The sequence below is a fragment of the Vanacampus margaritifer genome, chromosome 1 (assembly GCF_051991255.1).
Source record: "Vanacampus margaritifer isolate UIUO_Vmar chromosome 1, RoL_Vmar_1.0, whole genome shotgun sequence".
Taxonomy (NCBI): domain Eukaryota; kingdom Metazoa; phylum Chordata; class Actinopteri; order Syngnathiformes; family Syngnathidae; genus Vanacampus; species Vanacampus margaritifer.
Genome location: NC_135432.1, coordinates 3,744,213 through 3,766,668, shown reverse-complemented (window position 1 = coordinate 3,766,668; position 22,456 = coordinate 3,744,213). Strand labels below are relative to the sequence as shown.

The 22,456-nt window shown below is 38.6% G+C and overlaps 2 protein-coding genes across 5 annotated transcripts; one reads left to right on the top strand and one right to left on the bottom strand.

Moving 5' to 3' along the window:
- Positions 1-326: 326 nt before the first annotated feature.
- Positions 327-9,628, bottom strand: slc19a1 (solute carrier family 19 member 1). Of its 4 annotated transcripts, none has more exons than XM_077569887.1 (7): positions 8,773-8,915; positions 8,042-8,122; positions 6,769-7,336; positions 4,869-5,655; positions 3,362-3,554; positions 3,005-3,146; positions 327-1,393 (listed from the first exon to the last, which is right to left on the bottom strand). In XM_077569887.1, exons 3-7 carry the CDS (start codon positions 7,042-7,044, stop codon positions 1,208-1,210), a joined length of 1,584 nt encoding a protein of 527 aa, XP_077426013.1. In that variant the 5' UTR covers positions 7,045-7,336; positions 8,042-8,122; positions 8,773-8,915; the 3' UTR covers positions 327-1,207. The 4 variants fall into 4 exon arrangements, with proteins under 4 accessions (XP_077426013.1, XP_077426005.1, XP_077426029.1 ...); XM_077569879.1 differs by having other exon boundaries at positions 8,058-8,122; XM_077569903.1 differs by lacking the exons at positions 8,042-8,122; positions 8,773-8,915 and adding an exon at positions 9,610-9,628.
- On the top strand, positions 8,909-22,436 carry arpc2 (actin related protein 2/3 complex, subunit 2). The gene is made up of 10 exons (XM_077569928.1): positions 8,909-9,052; positions 10,407-10,441; positions 11,754-11,866; positions 13,225-13,270; positions 13,351-13,537; positions 13,608-13,701; positions 14,744-14,870; positions 14,954-15,054; positions 18,738-18,838; positions 21,647-22,436. Exons 1-10 carry the CDS (start codon positions 8,979-8,981, stop codon positions 21,678-21,680), a joined length of 912 nt encoding a protein of 303 aa, XP_077426054.1. The 5' UTR covers positions 8,909-8,978; the 3' UTR covers positions 21,681-22,436.
- The last annotated feature ends 20 nt before the right edge of the window (positions 22,437-22,456 follow it).

Here is a 22,456-nt window from a genome sequence, read left to right as displayed (position 1 = left end):
AGAAAGTTGAGTCAAATTGAACCATAAAGTGGATTGGTCCATTATTGATCCATAATTCGGTTATTTTTAACCCAATTGTTTTTGTGCATAATTTTAGACAAAACATAATCTTTTAACTGCTGAAAAGTATCCCTTTTAAAAAAATGCTTCTAACAAAAGAAACGGTACCAAGCTTTCTGATTCTTATTAGTATTGCCACATGCCGTCGGGACACAAACTCGTTTACGTGGTTGAATTTTTCAAAGCATGCAAGAACATCTGATTCAAGCCTGCAGCTGCAAAAATATCTTAGGCTGTTAAAAAACTAAACAGACGCTGAGTGGCACTGACAGAAAAACAAACAAACTTCATTGCACTAAAACAATTTAGAGAAAGGACCGGCAGACATGCCAGTTTACAAACAAACAGAATTCAAATGTTATTACCAACCGGCTTTAATTGTACATAAAGTACACAAAAATACAAAAAAAAAAAAAATTATAACACCTGATTGTTTTACAGCATTCAGACAAGTTCACATAACATCAGCTATATTGTAACATTAACTTAAAACTCTCGTTCCAACTGAATACGGTATAATCCTACTCCAAAACATATATCATCTCATATACTCGTAATTTCTCTAAAAAGAAAAATTTGCAAAAACCTGCAACACGACATTCTGATAATTGTCCAACGCAAGTGCTTCTGGGAGTAAAAGCAGCAAAAATCTGACAACCATCAAGGCTATGGACTGGAAACAAATTTAAGTCATAAAACTATGTAATCATTTCTTCCAATGCATTTTTTCCTATTTCATTACATTTTTAAAAAACTAAACTTAATAAAAATGTGTGCAAATAACACCATCGATGCTAGTTTGACACTGAAGGGCTTTTCTAAAGTGATGCGAATGTTTGATTATTGTCATAAATCCAATAGAGTGATTGCGATAGGTATGGCGCCATCACACTGCTAGGCGGCAGTGCCATCACCATCACATTGGAATCAATAATTCGCTGTCGATGAATCGAGATAATCAAACTCCTCATTCGGGTCATCACTTGAGTGGTCCCGCAACACTGAAGTTTGTCATTAAGTGCATTGAATAAGGAACAAACAAAAAAAAAAAAAAGTCAAACCGGGCTTTTGTATCAGCCAGCTTGAGGCACTTGAGCAAGATTACGGCTCATTAAATCAATTAGAGTCTATTAATAGGTGGTGATTGCTATGTCTTGGCATTTTTGCCATTGGACAAAGGTTCTGCCTCAGGTACCGTGTTGCTAAGCTCCCTGGGCTGCTGCTTGATCTCTTGCCTCTTGGGCTGGTTTCTAAAGTGCCGGCAGATGACGAAGGCGGCACTTGCTAAGTAGATGACGGTCAGCAGGGCGAAGTAGATGAAGTAAACAAGAAACTGGGAAAAGAAAAAAAACAGCAGGAATGCAACATTTATATGGAGACGAAAATCAGTTACGGTTACAAGAATGGTTGCAATGTGCAAATCTCCAGACTTAAACCCTAGAGGGAATGTTTTTTCTCTTGCTAAACAGGACACAGAGAGGGAGTAACTCCACGAAACAAACAACTGAAAAGAGCTGTGGTGAAAGCATCACAAAAGAAGAATGAAAAATTTTCAACAAAAAAAAAAAAGCATTTTATTCATTTGAATCGATTTTGTTCCAATACTTTTGCTCCCCTAAAATGTAATGTTCAAATAATGCTCTCTTATAAGCTGTGTATCAGATCCAATTGTCAGTGTTTGGGTTACACTCCATAGATATCGAAATAAACCTTCCACTCTGAGCGAAAAGGAAACAATGATCTAAACACGACTGACGACTAGTTTTTAATTCTATCAGACATTTTAAAATTTACTCTCAATTTTAGTCCACTTTCAATCACGCTTGTTAATTGTTATCAGTTAGTCAACCTCATCTTGTGTTGATTTAGTTAACTTTTAGTCGACTATAAATCTAGCATTTTAGTCTGTATTTTACTTGTCTCGTCTTAGTCAACAAAAATTGTCAACGTTTTAGTCTAGTTTTTGTCAGGACCATCATTTTACCCCTGGATTTTTCTGTCAGCAGATAATGTTGAACATTTCAGATCTAAAACTATTTGACATAACAATTTCTCTAATGTTGATGATAAAAAAAATTAAAGTAGCACTAAGGAACTTTTCAACTGTCATAAAATATTTTCATAACTCATCTGATGAAACATCAACTTAAAACTGGTTGAATGGTAGGTCGGTGTCATTTTTACTGGCACTAAGCAACTTTGAGGAGGATGGTAGGAACACTGCCACACAAAAAAACTACAAACGTGCTGACTGCTTTATGGCACACGTCACTTCCCCTATTCCCCATTCGTCACAAAGACAGAAGTTAATTTGAATGTCAACGCTCGCTGGTGTGTACTCAAAAAAACGACGCAATGCGCTTGTCCTCATGGGAAATGTGGTCTTCCGTCAGGCATAACATTACCGCTTTTGTCCATATGGCGTCGCCATAATCAACGTAAACTGAAAGTTCCTTAGTGTTGCTTTAACACACAATTACATGATATCAACAAGTGTCTACTAAGGCTCCATGCTACGAGCTAGTAAGTTAGCAAGCATTAGTTAGCGGTCGGGTTAACATTATTGTTGAAATGTTATAGCTGTTGGATCAATGTTACGTTATAACTATAATTTATTTTATTTTTTTAACCTTTCACTGTGAATCCGCCTCCTGTTTGTCCATGTGTTTGTGCATGTTGCACTCGTTAGCTGCAGATTGAAAAGGGGTGTGTCACAGGGACAGAATAGCAAAATCACACAATTTTCTCATGAACTAAAATGTCCATAGGTTTTTATTTTAGTCCAGTTGTTATTAAGTGAAGTACATTTTCGTTTGTTAAAAAATGTGTTGATGAAAATATTTTTGTGGAGTTTTTATTAACACTACTGACAACTGAGCCCAGAGGCTGATTAAGTAGAACACATATTTTGTTCCCTAATAGCTCTTGTTGCATATCTACATACCTGACTGTGTACATCCAAAGCCAACCCCCTCTTGTCGGAAAATATCAGGTTGATGATGCTCTTCAGGATGGTCCCTATGAAGGTGTTGATGCCGAACACCAGGGCACAAAGCTCCTTGGTGAGCGACGACGCTATCTGAAAACTACACATCAAAGTTACAAAGTCACACTGTAACATTTTACAACAGCTGCTCGGTAGTATTGGATTACAACGTGTTGTTTAGTCCGCCTTCGAGAAAACTCTCAGGCTGCTTTCTTGACGAGCTTACTGTCTTATTAGCGCCGTTACCGAGTCGGTTGGACTTTCACACAAAACTTGGAATATGTCTAGCCTCTATGCAAACGGGACGGCACTCACGTGGCAATGGGCACCAGGAACTGGTAGAAGCTTCTGAAGATGACGTAGGCCACGTAACAGATCCAGATGTTGTCGGTGGTGCCCATGAGCAGTAGCAGGCCAGCCTGCACGGCCGTGATCACGCCGATGACAAGCTCGGACCAGATATTCCACCGGATTTTCACAAAGCCCGCGATGAAGGAGGTCAATGCACCTGCAAAGAGGCAAAAGATTTCAATCAGGAGTGTAGATATTTTTCTGAACAAAATATTGGTAGAGAGAGGCCACGAAGTGAAAATACTGGAAATATCGTGTTGTCCCCGTGTATGATGGTGGCTCGTTTTTTTTTACAAATTATTTTTTTCAAGCTCTTTCTGCAACACCCTAAAACGCCACAAGATGCCCAAGCCCTGGCTCAAGAGTGATTGGTGTCAATTAGGGGTGCAGTGATCACAATTTTCTATCACTGATCCCTGGTCTTGACAAAGCCTGACCTGCCGATCCTGGATTTCTCCCAATCCAGAATTTTTCATAACAGTTAGGGCTTCTCCATTATGAAGAAAATATGAATCACGATTAATTTGGTAATAATTGCCATCACAATTAGGACAATCATTTGTTTTTTGGTACATTATTTTTTTGGGGAAACACTATAATTATGCTATATGTTTCTTTTGGACCAAACATTATTTATTAAATTAGTTATTTTAAAATTTAAAAAAAGTTCAAATATATAAATTTAAACAACTCAAAATTAGTATTAATAGTATTTTTTGTTTGTTAACAATTATGTCGATGTTTTACTTGTGGGGTGCAATAATTGAAATTGTAATTGAATTTCGATTAATTGCACAGCCCTAATAACAAGCATGCATTACTATTTATTCTTATGCATTTTTTTTTTCAAAATCAAATCAGCAGTAAGCCATTTTTTTAAGTAGTGCCATAAGATAGGTTTGATATAATATTAAACTGTTCTGATATATATTCCTAGCATAACTCATAGGTGCTGGACGCAGAAAATTGAATTTTAAATTGCTACTGCCACCTGTTGACAAAAAAATTAAACTGCACAAACTTCTTCACAGACAATGCGCAAATGACGTCACATCAGCAGACAGAGGGCGGGAAATTCGAAAACAAATCTTACAGGAGTACCCATTGTGAACAGCTATGTTGTTAATCTACTAATTAGAAGATGTTTCATAAATGGTCAAATAAAAAAGCTATTATAAAGACATTTTTGGGAGGAAAATCTCCATAGTTCAGCTTTAAAATATTTTGGGGGAGTGTCAATTTTTTTTTCATGATTCACAGCAGGGCTCGGTCCCTTGAGAATCCAATAAAAGTACTAAGCATTATACATTTATTCAGTGCATGCTCATTGTAAAAAAAATTGGTTCTTCGCTGTTTTTGTACTGTGGTGATGAACATAAAATTAATTGAAGGCAGTGAGGGGACGACACTCGTGGCTGAAATATTCAAGAGAAACTCACAGCCTAACTTTCTTGGACTTCAAATGACTTACTGAGTAAGGTAGAAGCAGCCTCCACGGCGCCATTGTATACATTCTTGTTCTCAGTAGCCGGGTGGACTTTGCTCCACAGGATGTGGATGTAGAATAACACCAGGTAGTATCCTGTGGAGTTGAAGATCCACCATAGGGACCACAGCCGCATATTGGGTCTTTTCACCACGGTTCTCAGCTCCATCAACATCTGCACGAAGATGGAGTCCTTCCAGCGGGATGCGGCGCACTTGGAGACGGCTTTGGTCAAGTCGGCATCCTTCGGGTTTATCGTGTCCAATTCCGCCTTGGTGGCTACTTGACTGGCCACTTCTCTGTGCTCCTGCTTGCGCGCCTGGTTGAAAAACAAGGAGCGCTTGGGCCAGGGCAGGCACAGCGACAGCAGCACACCAAAGCTGACAAAACCCAAAGAAACGGCACTGAGGGTCTTGTAGCGGATTTCCCCCACTGAAATGAAAAGCTGTCCAAGCACGGAGCTGGTGAACACCCCCAAAAGGACCGAGGTGCGCGAGTAGCTGGCCACGCGCTGATAGAGGCTCGGGTTGACCAGGGAAAAGATATAGGAGGAATAAGCCACGCGGCACGCCATTGTGACGCCGTAGAAGAATTCCATGAACTGCATCTCAAGGAGGGAGGTGCCTAGAAGCAGAAGGAGCCAGATGACCACCTGGCTCATGCCCTGGATGATCAGAACTGGCTTGTAGCGCAGAAAATCCGTCAGCAGGAAGGCAGGTACCAGCACTGCCATGTAAGAGTACGTCAGCACTGGAGTAATTTCGTTGGTCACCTAAAAATGCAAAAATTCAAGACAGTTTGAATCAGATCCTGAAACGGTTTCACTTTTCAAGCGAGAGGTCTTCACGTGATTGCTACTTTGTGCCAAGATTTTATTAGCATTTAGACAACACTACAAATTGTTCGAAAGGGGAAGTCAACCCCAAAAAATAATTCATGACAATAATATGTTTTATGCAGCCCCACTAGTCTAAATAGTAGTTAATGTTGCGTTAGCGGAATGTGAGTTAAGCAGTAAAATCCAGCAGTTTTTTTTTATCTATATCTGAAGGCGGCCATTTTGCCACTTGCTGTCAAGTGAAAATGACATTAATGTCGCTCAAGTCTCAGGAAAAAAAAAAACAATCACAGCTCAGCTTCAGAAAACAGGTGAGCTGCGATTGTGTTGTTGCCTGAGCGACTGTGATGTCATCATCAGTCGACAGCAAGTGGCAAAATGGCCGCCCCGGAGATGGATAAAAACGGCTGGATTTTGTTTCATAACTCATACTCCACAAATGTAATATTCATCACAATGTCATGTTTAGACTCAAATATAACATATTATTGTCAAGAAATGTTTACGGTTAACTTCCTCTTTAAAGTAACAGTGTAACCTGTGCATGTTTGCATGTTCTAGGTTGAAAATTGCCAATTAAATTTTTTATTTTTTTTAAGACAAGACTAAGAAAGGAAAAAAAACTTTTCAGTGGTGTCCACCTGTGATTAGACTGTATTTTTTTCCCCACAATATATTTCACTTACAGTATTTAGTGTTCGTATATTTTGGTTTAAAAAAAATACTCGAAAAGAGTGCAGTCGTTTTGGAAAAGCATTCTTACGGAAGTAGCTGCCTTCCATTGCAAACATAATCCATGTATAGATGCTTACACACAATGTAATGTTTTTAATTTTCTGCCAAAAATATATATCTTTTTTTTAATGTTTTGATATCTCTAAAAGGTGATGTGATTAGCAAAAGCTAACACCAGATTCTGATTCAGAGCCCCCAAAATCTGTGAAACGACTATAAAAAAAAAATTTATGTTAACCAGTGTAATGTGACAATATAAGGGCGCATACAAATTCAACAAAGTTCAATCAACCCTGAAAGGGCACAACTGACCTGCTGCCTAGTAAAGTTCTTCTCAGTGCTGAGTAGATAGGGCGTAATGAAAGGCTCTCCAGGCTTAATGGATGCCATAAATCCATAGAAACACAAGAATATCACAGCCGACATCCACTTTCTGGGCTCCTCTGGGAGACCTTTAGAGGCAGACGGCTCCTCTGAAGCACAGACAGCCATCTCAAAATCTCCATCCACATTTCCTTCAATGGCTTCAGCTGCAGGCACCTTCGGGTACATCTCAGTCTCTTGCTCCGCTGTGCTATGTGAAACCATTGTGTCAGCTGATCAGGGTGCACTCACAAGTGAAACTGCAGAGTGGAATCACCAAGTGTTTTGGTGCCAAACCCACTCATTCCCTGAATGGGTCAAGTTGAAAAGCGTGGTTCCTTGTCAACGCTTCGACCTTCCTTCCGTTCCCAACGAAAAGTTTGAATAACGTGCTGGCTTGGTTAAAATGCTACACGCAGTCAGCCTCACTGAGAAGAATGTTGACCTTTGCTCCATTACGCACTTTGACAATGCACTAAAGCAAGCGGCCAGTCACTGGGTTTGAGTCATTGTCCACCTGAAAACACAAAGCAATAACATTACTATGCTGACTATAACAAAAATGGTCTATTAAAAGATTTAGATATGTTTGTTTCTTAGATACACAAAAGACTGTTAATGGGATGTTTCAGTCCCTTGTGTCACTATATTTAATAACATATTTAAAAACATATTTAATACCTTAAACAACAACAAGACCAGCATATTTTTGGGGGTCATTTTTAAAATTCTAACTCGTTGGGTCAATGTGACATAAGGGTTTTAAATTTAAAAAAAATAAAAATAAAAAAAAGGAAAAAAGATTTTAAATGTTTTTTGTTTTTTTCTGTGACAGCCGTATCAAGTACAGTAATTTGTTTAAGAAACAAATAAGAATGGCCAGATTTGTCACAGTACGTGGCCTAAATAACGACGGATAAACAAGTTACACAAGCTTGTACAGAAGTTTCCTAAATCGTCCGCTTACAAATTTAGCAATTTGTTCTTTTTGACAACTAATTCACCCGTGGGAGAACATTAGTGGTCGACTTCAAATAAACAGTAAATAAGCACAAAGCAGCTAACTGGTTGGCTAACAACGAAAACGCTACATTTGTATCGTTTGTTGATACAAATGCACGACGCGTTATTCACGTTAGGAAACTGGCTTGCAAGAATCTCGCTTGCCAAATAGATTAGCATTTTGCTTTTAAATCACAAAATACAAGTACATTCAACTTACATTAACGTTTATGTACCTCGTGTGTGCAGCAGAATCGACGGCGCCCATTGGTCGAACACCCTACTTTCGTCGCATTGACTTCTGGGAAATGGAGTAGGAGGGTGTAAAATGGCCGCTCGAAAACTACAAGCGATATAGCTTTCGCTAGGTGGTAGCAGTGTAGCGAGGTTCGATTTTCTGCTCTATAATAAAGTGTTTCCCTTGCAACATTATTTTACAACCACCAACACACACTATTCTGTTTTTTTCTATGTCAGTTTTAAAATGGGTGTTTTTGGTCAAATTGAGAATGACCTTGGTTAAGAGAATTGTATGATATTTTCATCTAATTCATGGTGATCATGTTGTTTCTTGTGCCAGCCTTTTAAAAAAAGTTCCTGGTATTCAAATTATCTCTGCCTAATTTGAAAAATCACGAAACTGTATTTTTTTCCATTTTTATCAATTACTAATTTTGAGTATTTTTTTCTTTTTATTACATTTTGTTGCATGTGTTTGATAGCAAAAAAAAGCCCATGCTAGCTAGCTTTTGGTTTAAATAACAACACATAGCAGGATGTTTTAGGTGATGATGAGGGAAATTATTGGTGTGTGGGATCTTGTTTCTTATTGTTGCGTAAAGTTATCGAAATGGCTTTTGTATATAAATGACTCTCTTTTGTTTTACTTTTGTACTTCAGTACTTAAAAAAAATAGTTTTACTAAAGTACAGGGTTTGAATTAGTACTTACTAATAGTTTTTATTACAGGCAACACCACGGACAACCCTATGGTCCAGAGTGCAAAATACGCGGAAGTGACAGGCGGAAGGAGCCTCGGCGGAAGCGGTCTGGTCTGTCAAGGGAGGAAACATTTAGCACCATTTGACACAAATAGCGTAACTTCATCAAATTGCAGCGATTATCTTCCCTCTTCGTCGACGCCACCATCCACTGCGATGATCCTGTTAGAAATCAATAACCGCATTATAGAAGAGACGCTGTCGTTGAAGTTCGACAGCGCATCAAACGGGTGAGAATCATTGTTACACCTGGCTAGCGTTGCTAACTCGGGCTAGCTTCCCTTTAGCGGGTCCGTACTTGCACTAACCGTAATTAATGGTGCACGGGAGTCGAGTTTGGTGGGCCTGATGAACGCATACAGATCTGGAAGAGTCGGCAAAGGAGCGTTGTAATGTGGGGGGAAAAAATGTCTAAATGGGCACTGAATGATCGTGGCGATCGGCTCTTACTGCTTTGCCTCTAGCTGGGGTGTGTCTCAACGATCTGTGTGTCAACCCCGGCCACTTCATCAAACCTCCCCTGAAGCATCTCGAAACAGGAAGCAAAAGCTCGGATTTTGTATCCGTTTGGCTCCGTCGGCTTGATTAATACGACATTTTGCAAAATTGAAAACAGAAAATGTCATTTGTAGCGGACGCAATTTGATGCAGCAAGCTAACTCAAATGGTCTCTTTGAAGAACGTTTTTTGTTGGGCTGTTTGATGTTTATTGTTGATGCCTAACCTAACTACGATTAGTCTCCGGTAACAGATAAATACATAAAAATTAAACAGTGAACGTCCATACTTGCCAGAACACCAGCAAGCGGTTTAGCCACTGGATGGCAATTTCTTTGCAGCTTCCGCATTCCTGAAGTCAAGCTGAGTCAAGTCCGCTACACAGCCAGATGCAGTCTCTTAGAACCCTTACTGAGTCCCCCCCCAAAAATCCTACCAAACTAGTACTTGTATATTGAAACAATGATAATTGACTCACAAAAATGCACTTTGTTTGTGTCACATTTGGACCTGTTTAGTGACACAAAGCTGCTATTCTTGCAGGAATGAAAGAAAGACACATGCAGAAATCTTAAATCCTTTTCAAACCAGTAATTGTTGGGAATCACTGTCTTGGAACACACACGACACATCAGCTTGCACAAGATGTAGCAGCATCCACCTCTATATTGGCTTTTCAGCCATATAAATAGATGTTATAATAATCCATGTTATAAATTACGTTTCTGCTGACCTTAACACCATCAAAAGAAATTACCAACATTTACAACCCAAATTTCGATATTTGTTCCATGAAATAGTATTTTTTTTTTCCTTCCCACAAAGTTCTGTTACTTCCGTGTTTTTCTCTTGGCTTCACTGTTTCTATTACTACATTAAATGCATTTTTTTAATGACTGTAAAGTGCTTCTAATTGATTTTTATCTGTTCAATCCCTTGTCATTTGTTAATCAGTGTCTTCACATGATGATGAATATCATTAATTAGCAATAATAGCATATTTGAGGTAATACCATAACCCAAGAATTAGGTCTCGTGTTTAAAAATGTTGGTGAACCCTGCTCTAACTGAGTATTTACCTTGCAGAACCAAACCCGAGGCTGTTGATGTAACATTTGCAGGTAAGACGGCGTTACTTAATTAAGTGCTCGACAATCGTACCACCAAATTGTGCGAGTTAAAGGATGTCATCCATTATTGTTGTACACATTGTTTGATGCGTTGCCTGTGGAAAGTTATGCTTCTGTTCATGGATGTTATCTTTCATAAATGCAATCTTTAATTATTTAATGTAATTAAGTGTATATTCAGAATCCACCTTTGACAGTCTTGGGTGTATTTTGCAGTATTGTAGAAATCTATTGCATCATATTAGGACTGAGAGTGGTTTCTAATATTTTAGTTACCTAATTCAGCTACATGAGAGCATCAAAATATTACCGTATATGCATTGATAATTACATCTCTGACGGTACAAGAGTGGTATAGCACGTTTGCCTCACAGTTATAAGGTTTGCGGTTCGAATCTGTTGCCGTGTGCATGCTCTCCCTTTGCTTGAATGTGTGTGTGGGTTTTCTCCAGGGTACTCCGGCTTCCTCCCACATTATTTTTTTACTGCATGGAAAAATAAATAAATAAATAAACTAGATTTATTTTATTTTTTTTAACTACCCATACATAGGTAATCTTTTTTTTTTAAAGCTTAAATAATACAGTATAAAGATGCTAATATTAATAAATAGTCATTTCAACTTAAAGGGATACTTGACTCATTGAGCCATTTTCAGCAGTAAAAAAAAAATATATATATTTTGTCCAGAATTAATTTGATAACTTCATTAGTACCTTTTTTAAAAACAAATTTTTACACTTGCTGTCGACTGAAGATGACATCACCTGTCCTGAGGAAATAGGTAACGACCAATCATGGCTCAGTTTGCTGACCAAACCTTGAAAACAGGTGAGCCATGATTGGTCGCTACCTACTTCCTCAGCACAGGTGATATCATCTTCAGGCGACAACAATTGTAAAAATTACTTTTAAAGGCGTTAATTGTACATGAAAAATAATGAAGTTATCAAATTATTTCTAGACAAAATATAACGTTTTTTTTACTGCTTAAAATGTCTCAATGAGTCAAGTGTCCCTTTAACGTATTATATCATGAATACTTGTATATGGGGCCTGTACCTGTTCTAACAGGACCACCACTCAAAAAGACCGTCCGATTCTGATAAATATGAACCCTGTGATTGGCTGGTAACCAGTCCGGGTTATACCTGCCTCTTACTCAAAGCCAGCTGGGGCAAGATCCAGCTTAACCCGCAATCCAAATCAGGACAGGCATGATCGAAAAGGGATGTATGTATGGTGCACAAGGTCATAATGTTGTGACAAATGTATAGCGTAACGTCGACCTTCTCTTCTGTAGACTTCGATGGCGTCTTGTACCACATCTCCAACCCTAATGGCGATAAGACCAAAGTGATGGTCAGCATCTCCCTGAAGTTCTACAAGGAACTACAGGAGCATGGGGCCGATGAGGTACTACATACACACACACACACACAAGCATAGACACACTGTTTCAATGTGGTTTGATATGCATAGAGATGCTAAAGTTTCAAAAAACACTCGAATGAGGTCTACTGTTCATATACTGTGAACCGCCAAGAGAGTTCTGCTGCCATGTTAGGGAAGAAAAGCAGCCACGGCGGCCCCAAGTAGAAACAGGAAGTGCGTTTGAGGCACGCTCACCACAGGCAAGGAAGTGCTGACTGTGACTAGCGGCAGCTGTATGAATGCGTTGGCTGCAGTCTGGGCTCCTTTTTTTCCCCTTTTTTTTCCGGATACACGGGCGAAGGATTACGTGAAATATCTTTGTACTGACAGATTGAAGTCAAGTTTATGTGATGCGTGGCTGCCATTGCTCTCCTACTCTTTGCATATTATGATTTGCTCTCCTACTGTTAATTTCAAAATTACAGTCATCTATTAGGGGTGGGAATCTTCGAATGTCTCACGATTCAATTCCGATTTTTAGGTCTGTGATTCAATTCAGAATCGATTTTTAATTGACAATGATTTTTGCTTTAATCTATAGATGTGCAAGGAATTGTCATGATCTACTCCAGTCTGACTCGCTAATGCTAATTAGCGCGCTACTCGCGGCACTTTTATCACTCAAAAGAACGGCTCCACGTTGAAAAAAACCCCGCAACTTTTATTGGAATAACTTGAACATGACTTTTTCCTTCTACTCTCTAATGTGGCTACAACTTAACAGTGTATTAGACCGCGTGTAACCACACTGCCCCTCAGTGGCCAAACCGGGTACAACATGAACAGCGCTCCAAATAAAGGCACACACAGACAAAGAAAAAAAATCACATCACTATTAACAATTTAAAATAAAACAATGCATTAAATTCTTCAAACAGCTGTTGGAGCAAGTAGAAGCAACAGTTTTATTTTTTTCCATAGTCTTCATTAACTGTTATTTTTGAAAAATCCAATTATTTAGTATATCCCTTAATCACAAGAGGGGCTAACTCGGGCCACGTCGCCACAGTTAACAAAAACGACAACATCCCCTAGTCCATACACACCCAGTAAAAATGCAGACCATTTAAAACTCATTTAGCATAGAAAAAAAACTAAAAGTGATCACTGATGGAGGGATACCCCTTTCAAGATGCCTTGTGAAATACACTAAATTCTAAATACACAAACATAAAATAAGATTATATACTTAGGCGATACCTTTTCCAAGAGAGCAATGGCATGAGATCAAATTTTGGCCCACATTTTTTGGGGGATCTTGATTTTTGGGGTCAGATGTTCATTTGTACTTAGCCACTGTTCATTGATTTTTAAATACTAAAACGTGTTTTTGTTCTTAGCTTCTGAAGAGAGTGTACGGGAGCTTCCTTGTTTCACCGGAGGCTGGTATGTTCACATGATGCTAATGTTAGCTTCATGCTAAAGGATGCTGCAAATGCATAACCTCCGCTGTGATTTGCTGCCAGGCTACAACGTGTCACTCCTCTATGACCTGGACGCACTACCAGGCAACAAAGATGAGGTTGTGCACCAAGCGGGAAAGCTGAAGAGGAACTGCTTTGCCTCCGTATTTGAAAAGTACTTCAAGTTCCAGGAGGAGGGCAAAGAGGGCGAGAAGAGGGCTGTGGTCCACTACAGAGATGACGAGTCCATGTAGGTTCTCTCTCTTCGGTGTCGATTTGAACAATTTCAGATGTATTAAATAACACTTGAACGCCCTCAGGTATGTGGAGGCCAAGAAAGACCGGGTGACGGTGGTGTTCAGCACGGTGTTCAAAGATGACGATGACGTCATTATTGGAAAAGTTTTCATGCAGGTTTGTGAGGCGACTAAATATCTTCATTTGTTCTCAATTGTGTACTTAATTGGAGTACGGTAAAACTGTATGTTCGATATGGTCTGATTTAGGAGTGAGTACAACACTGTACACTTATTTTTTTTTCTTTCTGTCAGGCAGTGGAGATGCTCATAATCAACTTTTTAGAGCTGTCAAAATTAATCGATTATCAAATTAATCGGCTACTATTTTGATAAGTAATCAATAATTATTTAATATTTTTTATGTAAAATTGTCAAAATCCTCTGATTTCAGCATATCAACAGTTAATGTTCACTTATTTCTCTAGTCCTTGATTCACGCGCAGCCATTTTCACTGAAGCAACCCCCTTCGCTCCGGGCTGTTTTACTTGATTTTGCAAGGCCCACAGACTATTGTGTTCTATTGCTATGAATACATGGAACCTATCAAAAGAAAGATTAGAGTTTCTTCTTTCATCAGGAAACAAAAGTATATTTGTGTCTGTTTACGTTGAGCAGCAATTAGCATTAGAATATAGTTTCATTATGATTCACAAATTTGTTTAGAACTGTTTGCGACATGGCCCTGATTGATCTCTTATACTCTGCTGCCACCCGCTGGCCATTTTTGTAATAACTAGCATTTCTTCAAGTATATAATTTCTTCAGTTCAGAGGCTGCATCAAAACCTACTGTATGGTTTGGCTTTTTTTTTTTTTTAATACGTATAAATACGTCTTTTGGAGCTTGGAAATATTTAAAATAGAATGTACTTGATAGATTTATAAAAGGGATCAGTTGTCTGGGGAGGAGGGGGGGAGAAAAGAAAAAAGGGAGGTATTTGTTTTTGGCAGCCGGTGGATTTGCTCACAATCAACATATTTTAAAAGGGTTAAAAAAAAAAAAAGTACACTATTAATGCTAAGTTCATGCAGCCAGTGAATTTTGTATGACATTTGCATACTTCCTTGACGTTCAAAACATTTGACATAACTGTCTTTTTAATTCCCGTCCATATTGTGTCTTCTTATGTTTTGCTTCAAATCCAATCGCCGCATAGGAGTTCAAAGAGGGTCGGCGAGCCAGCCACACGGCCCCGCAGGTGCTGTTCAGCCACAGGGAGCCGCCTCTGGAACTCAAGGACACAGACGCAACCATCGGGGACAACATCGGTTACATCACCTTTGGTCAGTTACTGCACTGTGGAAAAAGGGAGTGTCACACTCCATGACCGATACTGACGTGCCCGTTCCGTGTGTTTTCGTTGTAGTCCTCTTCCCACGTCACACCAATACCAATGCCAGAGACAACACCATCAACCTCATCCACACCTTCAGGGACTACCTGCATTACCACATAAAGTGCTCCAAGGTGAGTTTGAGTGGAGCCTTTTAGGTCAGGAGTTGTCGCTGTTCTAGTTGTCAAATGGCGTCCACCAGACGTAGCTGAACTATTATATGATATTTACAGTTTGCAGAGTTACATTTGTTCTATGGCCACACTTAAAAGCACTTGCATCTCTCCATTAAAATGAATGGAAATGCTATTAGTCCCTTGCAGCAAACAACAGCTGAGAAGTTGCATCATGCGGTTAAGAGTCTCCGGTTGTTTCACAATCGGATTTTAAGGGGACACCTGTCTCCTTTTAATTATATGCTTTTAGAGTCACTGTAATGGAGCATTCCATCTGCCGCTCTCATCAAAAGAAAGTCCGGTCGGTGCTGCCACACACATTCCTCGTACAGATTTTAGGGCGACTGATGGGGCTACTACAACTTCCTTAATGCACCTTTTTGCGGTTGTAAATGCTACTCAGACACATTTTTGAGCAACGTTAATCTCGATAATCGAGTAATCAATCATTATTTAATGATTTTTTTATGTAAAATTGTCAAAATCCTCAGATTTCAGCATATCAACAGTTATTGTTCACTTATTCCTCTAGTCCTTGATTCACTCGCAGCCATTTTCACTGAAGCAACCCCCTTCGCTCCATGCTGTTTTACTTAATTTTGACTGATTTTGCAAGGCCCACAGAATATTGTGTTCTATTGCTATAAAAACATGCCAAAAGAAAGATGCCACCTGGATGTTAGGCCCTTCCGTGGAGAGCATCTCATCCATGGAACGCGTCATTCAAAAGGTCTGTTGCTGGTGTTGTCAGATTTAAAAAAAAAAAATAATAATAATAATAATATTTTTTACCACCAGCATAAACGTAATAGGCCAAAGTGGTCATTAACTCATTCACTCCCAGCCATTTTCACTGAAGCAACCCCCTTCGCTCCAGGCTGTTTTACTTAATTTTGACTGATTTTGCAAGGCCCACAGAATATTGTGTTCTATTGCTATAAAAACATGCCAAAAGAAAGATTAGAGTCTCTTCTTTCATCAGGAAAAAAAAGTATATTTGTATCTGTTTACATTGTGCAGCAATTAGCTTCAGAATACAGCTAAGTATCATCGTCATTATGCACAAATCTGTTTAGAACTGTGGGTAAATGAGCTTGTTTGCGACATGGCCCTGGTTGATCTCTTATACTCTGCTGCCACCAGCTGGCCATTTTTGTAATAACTAGCATTTCTTCAAGCGTTCTCTTCAGTTCAGAGGCTGCATCAAAACCTCCTGTATGGTCTAGTATTTAAAAAACGTATAAATACGTCTTTTGGAGCTTGGAAATATTCAAAATAGAATTTACTTGATAGATTCATAAAAGGGATCAGTTGTCTAGTGTGTGTGTGGGGTGGGGGGGGGGGGGGAGCTGCATCATGCGCTAGAGTCTCCGGTTGTTTCACAATCGGATTTTAAGGGGACACTTGTCTCCTTTTAATTATATGCTTTTAGAGTCACTGTAATGGAGCATTCCATCTGCCGCTCTCATCAAAAGAAAGTCCGGTCCGTGCTGCCACACACATTCATCATACAGATTTTAGGGCGACTGATGGGGCGACGCATGACTACAACTTCCTTAATGCACCTTTTTGCGGTCGTGAATGCTACTCAGACACATTTTTTAGCAACGTTAATTTCAGGTGTATTTGTTTGGCTTTTGTGAAGCTGCGCCGCCCGCCAGATAATGAAGTAGGATGGGACTTCTTTTTTTTTTTTTGCTCAGACAGACAGGAGTCAGTGTGGGCACGTTTATTGATGGGTGTGAGTTTGTTGAGAAACAGGAAGGCAAGCGCACAATACAGTGTTTTGTTTGCATCCTTATCTGTTGCGTAGAGCGGTGTTTCTCAATCTTTATTGAGCCAAGGCACATATTTTGCAAGAGACGCAATCTCACGGCAGCGAGCACATCAGACACCACCCAACAAAATGGTCGCAAGAAAAGTCTATCCAACATGCTGGAATCATGAGCCAGTGTGAAATGTGGGCCCGTTTAGTTGACGCGGTGGAAGAGCAGTGAATTGTTCTGACTGTCACTATACATCACTTGTAAAGATAGACCTGGCCGATTATCGGCGCCGATATTGGTACATTTTGACGAAGATCGGTATCCGCTTTTTTTTTTTAATAGAGCTGATGGAAAAATAATCATAATAATCTAAATCTATTTTAATCTCAGGGAACTATTTATTTACTATTTACTTGAACATTTTGTTAGAAATGTCTACTGTCTAAGATAAATAACAAAAAAACGTCCACATTTTGACAAGTCAGAAAGATTGTTCATTAAACAAACTTTAAGACATTTGTTTTTCCTGGCTCAAATTGAGGCAGACGTGGTAGCATCCCGACTATGATGGGTAACTACCGATACCAAGTATCGGTGCCAATACTATCTTATTTTAAAGTATTGGTAGTCACGGCGGTGACTGATAACATTCTTGGCCGCCCCCCTGTGGCCGTTTTACAATCAGGGACAAGAAATTTGAAATGATATGAATCCAAAATTGACATTAACTTCATGCAATTTTAAGAAAAATAATATATTGGGATGTATATGTCTTTCTTTAAAATCATCTGTCGTTTATGGGTGGGGAATTTTATTTACTAGTGGTATCGGTATTTGGTATCAGTAGTGGTGACTACTCAAGAGTTGCGTATCAGTCGGGGGAAAAAGTGGTATCGAACATCCCTAATCCTGACCATGTGCATGTATTCCGTAAATTCAACTGACTCGCTTTCTTTCTTTTTTTTTTACAAGCAACATATAATAATTTCATGTTTCAATAATAAGAAAAATAGTTCCAATATCACGTTAAAGCGTTCATTCATTATCAGTCAGTGGTGAGCAAATAAGGTGGAGGCGGCCGCCTCTGAATTTTGTACACAGGAAAAACCCTACAACAGAGTCAAGACTGACAATTGCATTTTAACTCATTTACTCCCATTGACAGCTATAGACGTCAAAAATTCATTTGAACTATTTCTATTAGTTTAACATTTTTTTCAATTTACAAAGAGTATGAAAACCTAGAATTTTTTGGGTACATTTAGAACAGATATAAAATGTGTGATTAATCGTGAGATAACTAGTGAAGTCATGCGATTAATTACGATTACAAATTGTAATCACCTGATGCCCCTAATTTTTAAATAACCTTTTCTTTAAAAAAAAAAAACACTTTTTTTTTCTTTTAGAGAAAAAATTATTAAAAATAAGTGGCGTCCGGCGATTACAATTTTCAATCGTAATTAATCGCATGACTTCACTAGTTAAGTCACGATTAATCACACATTTTATATCTGTTCTAATACAATAAAAAAAATCTAGGTTTTCATACTCTTGTTAACAAAAGTAGGAAAAAATATTAAACTAACAGAAATAGTTCAAATGAATTTTTGACGTCTATAGCCGTCAATGGCAGTAAATGAGTTTAAAAAAAAAAATAAAAATCCCCGAAAATGAATATCAGCTCCAAATATCGATTATCAGCCTCCTTGGCTACTAATCAACAGCATCGGTATCTCTAATCACTTGCATAGATAGATCAACCTTATTTGTTGTGACTAGATTATAATAAATCAAGGATGCTGAAATGAAAGTGTGTCAACATTTGTCTTGTACCCAAAGCGATCTTTAAATGTGTCATGGGTTCTTCTCCAGGCCTACATTCACACACGCATGAGGGCCAAGACGTCAGACTTCCTCAAGGTTCTCAACCGTGCCCGACCAGACGCTGAGAAGAAGGAGATGAAGACCATTTCGTACGTAGCATTGATTCTCCCGCTCCTCCTAAATGCAGGGATGTGATTTTTCCGCTAATTCGCGGAATTCCGCTTTTTTTTATCTCCCCCCCAACCCCCCCCCCCCCCCCCAAAAAAAATATATATATTTTTTTAGTAGTAGTTCATTGTGTATGCACATGACTCCGACAGATAACATCTTCTGCTATAACAAAGACATTTGTGGTATGCTCTAATATGAGTTACTTTTCATTTGGTCATGATACAATTATTTGTTCATGAAATTTGAACCCCTCAACATTATTTATGTGTTAACTTAGTAATCACATTAGTTAGATATGATGATATTCTCAGTGATAGTTTTTAAAAGCAAAGGCAGTCCAATGTTTTTGAATGTGACTGATTTTGAGTTGACTAAAACTGCCATTTTATATGGGATAGTTCAATATACATTGAAAATTTATGCTGTTGTTTTGTCTATTTCTTTGTCATGTGAGTGCATTGAAAGTACTTAAAAACACAGAAAACCCATGAGCTCCGGGGGGACCTAGCTGGGTGCCAGCGGCCCCCAGACCCCCGGCTAAATTTTCAGATAATTTCACTTTGGTCAAATCACATCCCTGTACATGTCTGCCGCTCTTCGAGTGTCGACGTTATTTGCTACCACTCGATGTGTTTCTAACAATTGACTGCTGTCCTTCAATTAGTTTTTGGTGAGGCGGGGTCATAACAAGACAAAACAATCCTCCGGTTTTTGAGAATATTTGATACGAAACAACGTATCGAGATGATGACGGACAAAAATATCGATTGTGACCTGCACAAATTCAAATCCTCAAGTTCCGACTTCTGCCGATTCCTGCTCAAAAAATGAGCCGGCCTGTCTTCTGCCAAAGACCGTTTTAGTAGAACCCTTTGTCGTCATGCACGCCGTCTGACCACAACTTCATGTATTTTCGCTTTATGGTCTTGCTTTACGATCTTGTTACAAGCTGAGGAACGAGACTCGTGTCTCCTAATAAAACAAAAGCAACACCATAGAGTGATGACAATATAAAAAAAAATTAATAATAATAAAAAAGATTTAGAGCTTAATGTATTTGTGTCTACTAGACTCTACTTAAACCGTACTTATGACATTATCAATAGTCAATAGTTTGTTTATTCTTCTTCGCAGTTTCTTCTTCATTTAATGGACACTGTTGTTTTTGTTGGCTAAATATTGTGGCAATGTTATCCTGAGAGTTTGTCCTGCGATTCCCACCCCTAGTTCAAACTTGGTCCCATATGCTCAGGAGGAATTTTTATGAGGGAAACCTTCCACAGTTGTAAATGCATCAAATAGAGTGCTGATCATTTTTGATGCAGTAAATGTCTAACTGGAGCCCATTTAGCCTTCTTTTTGTTTCTGATATATAAAAAAATATATATATATTATTATTAATGGGGAAGTCAACCTTAAACTGTGACCTCACTAGTCTAAACATGACATTCTAATATTACATTTGTGGAATATAGTGTTAATTTTGTCAACAAAAACGACAACATTTTTCACCAGACTAACACTAGACTAAAATCTTCATTAATAAACAATAACTAGGACTAAATCAGTATGTATTTTCGCCGACTAATAAAGACGAGACGAAAATGTACTTCACTTAATAAAAAGTGGACTAAAATCTATGGACATTTTAGTTCATGACGAAAAACGAGACGAAGATGATATGATTTTGTCAAATCTTTTCTCTGCTAATCTGTCATGTGACACACCCCCTTTCAAATCTGCAGCTAGCTAGTTAGCTAGCGAGTGCAACATGCACAAACAAACACGTGAGACAGACAGGAGGTGGTTTCACGGTGAAAGGTTAAAAAAAATATATATATATAGTTATAGCAACGTAACATTAATCCAACCAACACTGTAACATTCCAACAATAATGTTAAACCGACCGCTAACTAATGCTAGCTAACTTATTGGTCGTAGCATGGAGCCATAGTAGCCACTGTAATTGTGTGTCAAGTTGTTTTTCAGAAATAAAAAAAAGTGAAATAATTTTTAGATCTGAAATGTTCAACATAATCTTATGGAGAGAAAAAATACAGGGGTTAAATGATTGTCCTGACTAAAACTAGACTACAACGTTGAAAACTCGACGAATAAAATGATGTTTTCTTGGACTAAAATAAAGACTAAAATGCTAGCTTTATAGTCGACTAAAAATGGACTGATTAAAAAGGGGATGAGGTTGACTTAACTACAATAAAAACTAACAAGCGTGATTGAAACTGGGCTAAAACTGAGACAAAATGTAAAAATGGCGGATAAAATTAACACTAGTGGAATATGAGTTATGCACCAAAATCCAGCCGTTTTTTTTTTTCTCATTTGGCCACTTGGTGTCGACCAATCACAGCTCGCCTGTTTTCTGAAGCTGAACTTGATTGGTTGTTACCCGAGACCTGAGCAACTGTGATGTCATTTTCACTCAAGTGGCAAAATGGCCGCCTTCTGATATTGATAAAAACTGCCGGATTTTGCTGCTTTAACTCCCATTTCTCAAGTAATCATCGGTGGCAACAATATACTGTACAGGAAAGTTAAATATGCAATAAATGACGAGAGGACAAGAGAGGTGAATCGTGTCTCTGACTCTTCCAACAGAAAGCTACTGACTTTTCACCCTTTCATGTCTTTCATCACTTTGATCCCACAAACATGTCGTACTCTCGTGCCTGCACGTCTCTGGTGAACGTCTCTCCCTTCTGGCTCCCCACATGCGCAAAACGCGTAGCTTTAATGCTAATTGTTCTTTCCGTTGCCTTCTCAGCGGGAAGACCTTCTCTCGCGGCCAGCTCAGCTGAAGCCACCGTCCGTGGCCACACGCCAACGCACCACGCTGCGACTCAACGGCACATTGGACAGGCTTCCAGGACGCCTCTAAACACCCCACACAGCCCACACAAAATTGTCAAGTCTTTTTTTTTTCTTCTTTTTTTTCTTCTTTATAACCAATAATAAAGTTGATAGGAAAAGCCAAGGCTCAAGATAATGAAAACAGGGCATTCCTTGCTTTGCATAGTTAAAGAGCATTATTAGTCCTATATAAATATATATATATGAAAAAAAAAAAGACATTTTTGATACAATATCTTTTATTTCATTTGGTACTCTTACTTGAGCTTCACCACTTATTAATTTTTATTTGATGGTTTCAACACCCCCCTTTTGCGCTTTCATGTCATTGTCATTTGAGGGAAAAATAATAATAAAACACTCAAATACCACAAAAAAAAATCTTGGGTTGTGTGTGTGTAATATACGGAGGTGAAAAGGTACTCACTTGAACTCTGTACTTAAGTAGAAATGTAATGTTAGAAAGGGGGGAAAACGTGTATATTATTTTGCCAGGCAGAACAATTAAATGCTACGATTAAGGTTGACTTGTGTATCCCCTTGCTGTTGAATAATAGCTTTGTATTAGCTAAACAGGCCCAAAGTAAATTTGTGAGGAAATTGAGATCAGATCATTATTTTAATATGTATATACGTTTTGTGTCATTTCTGTTTTTTGGGATTTAAAATATGTGCCTTGGCTCAATAAAGGTTTGGAAACGCTGGATGATGAGACTCAAACTCG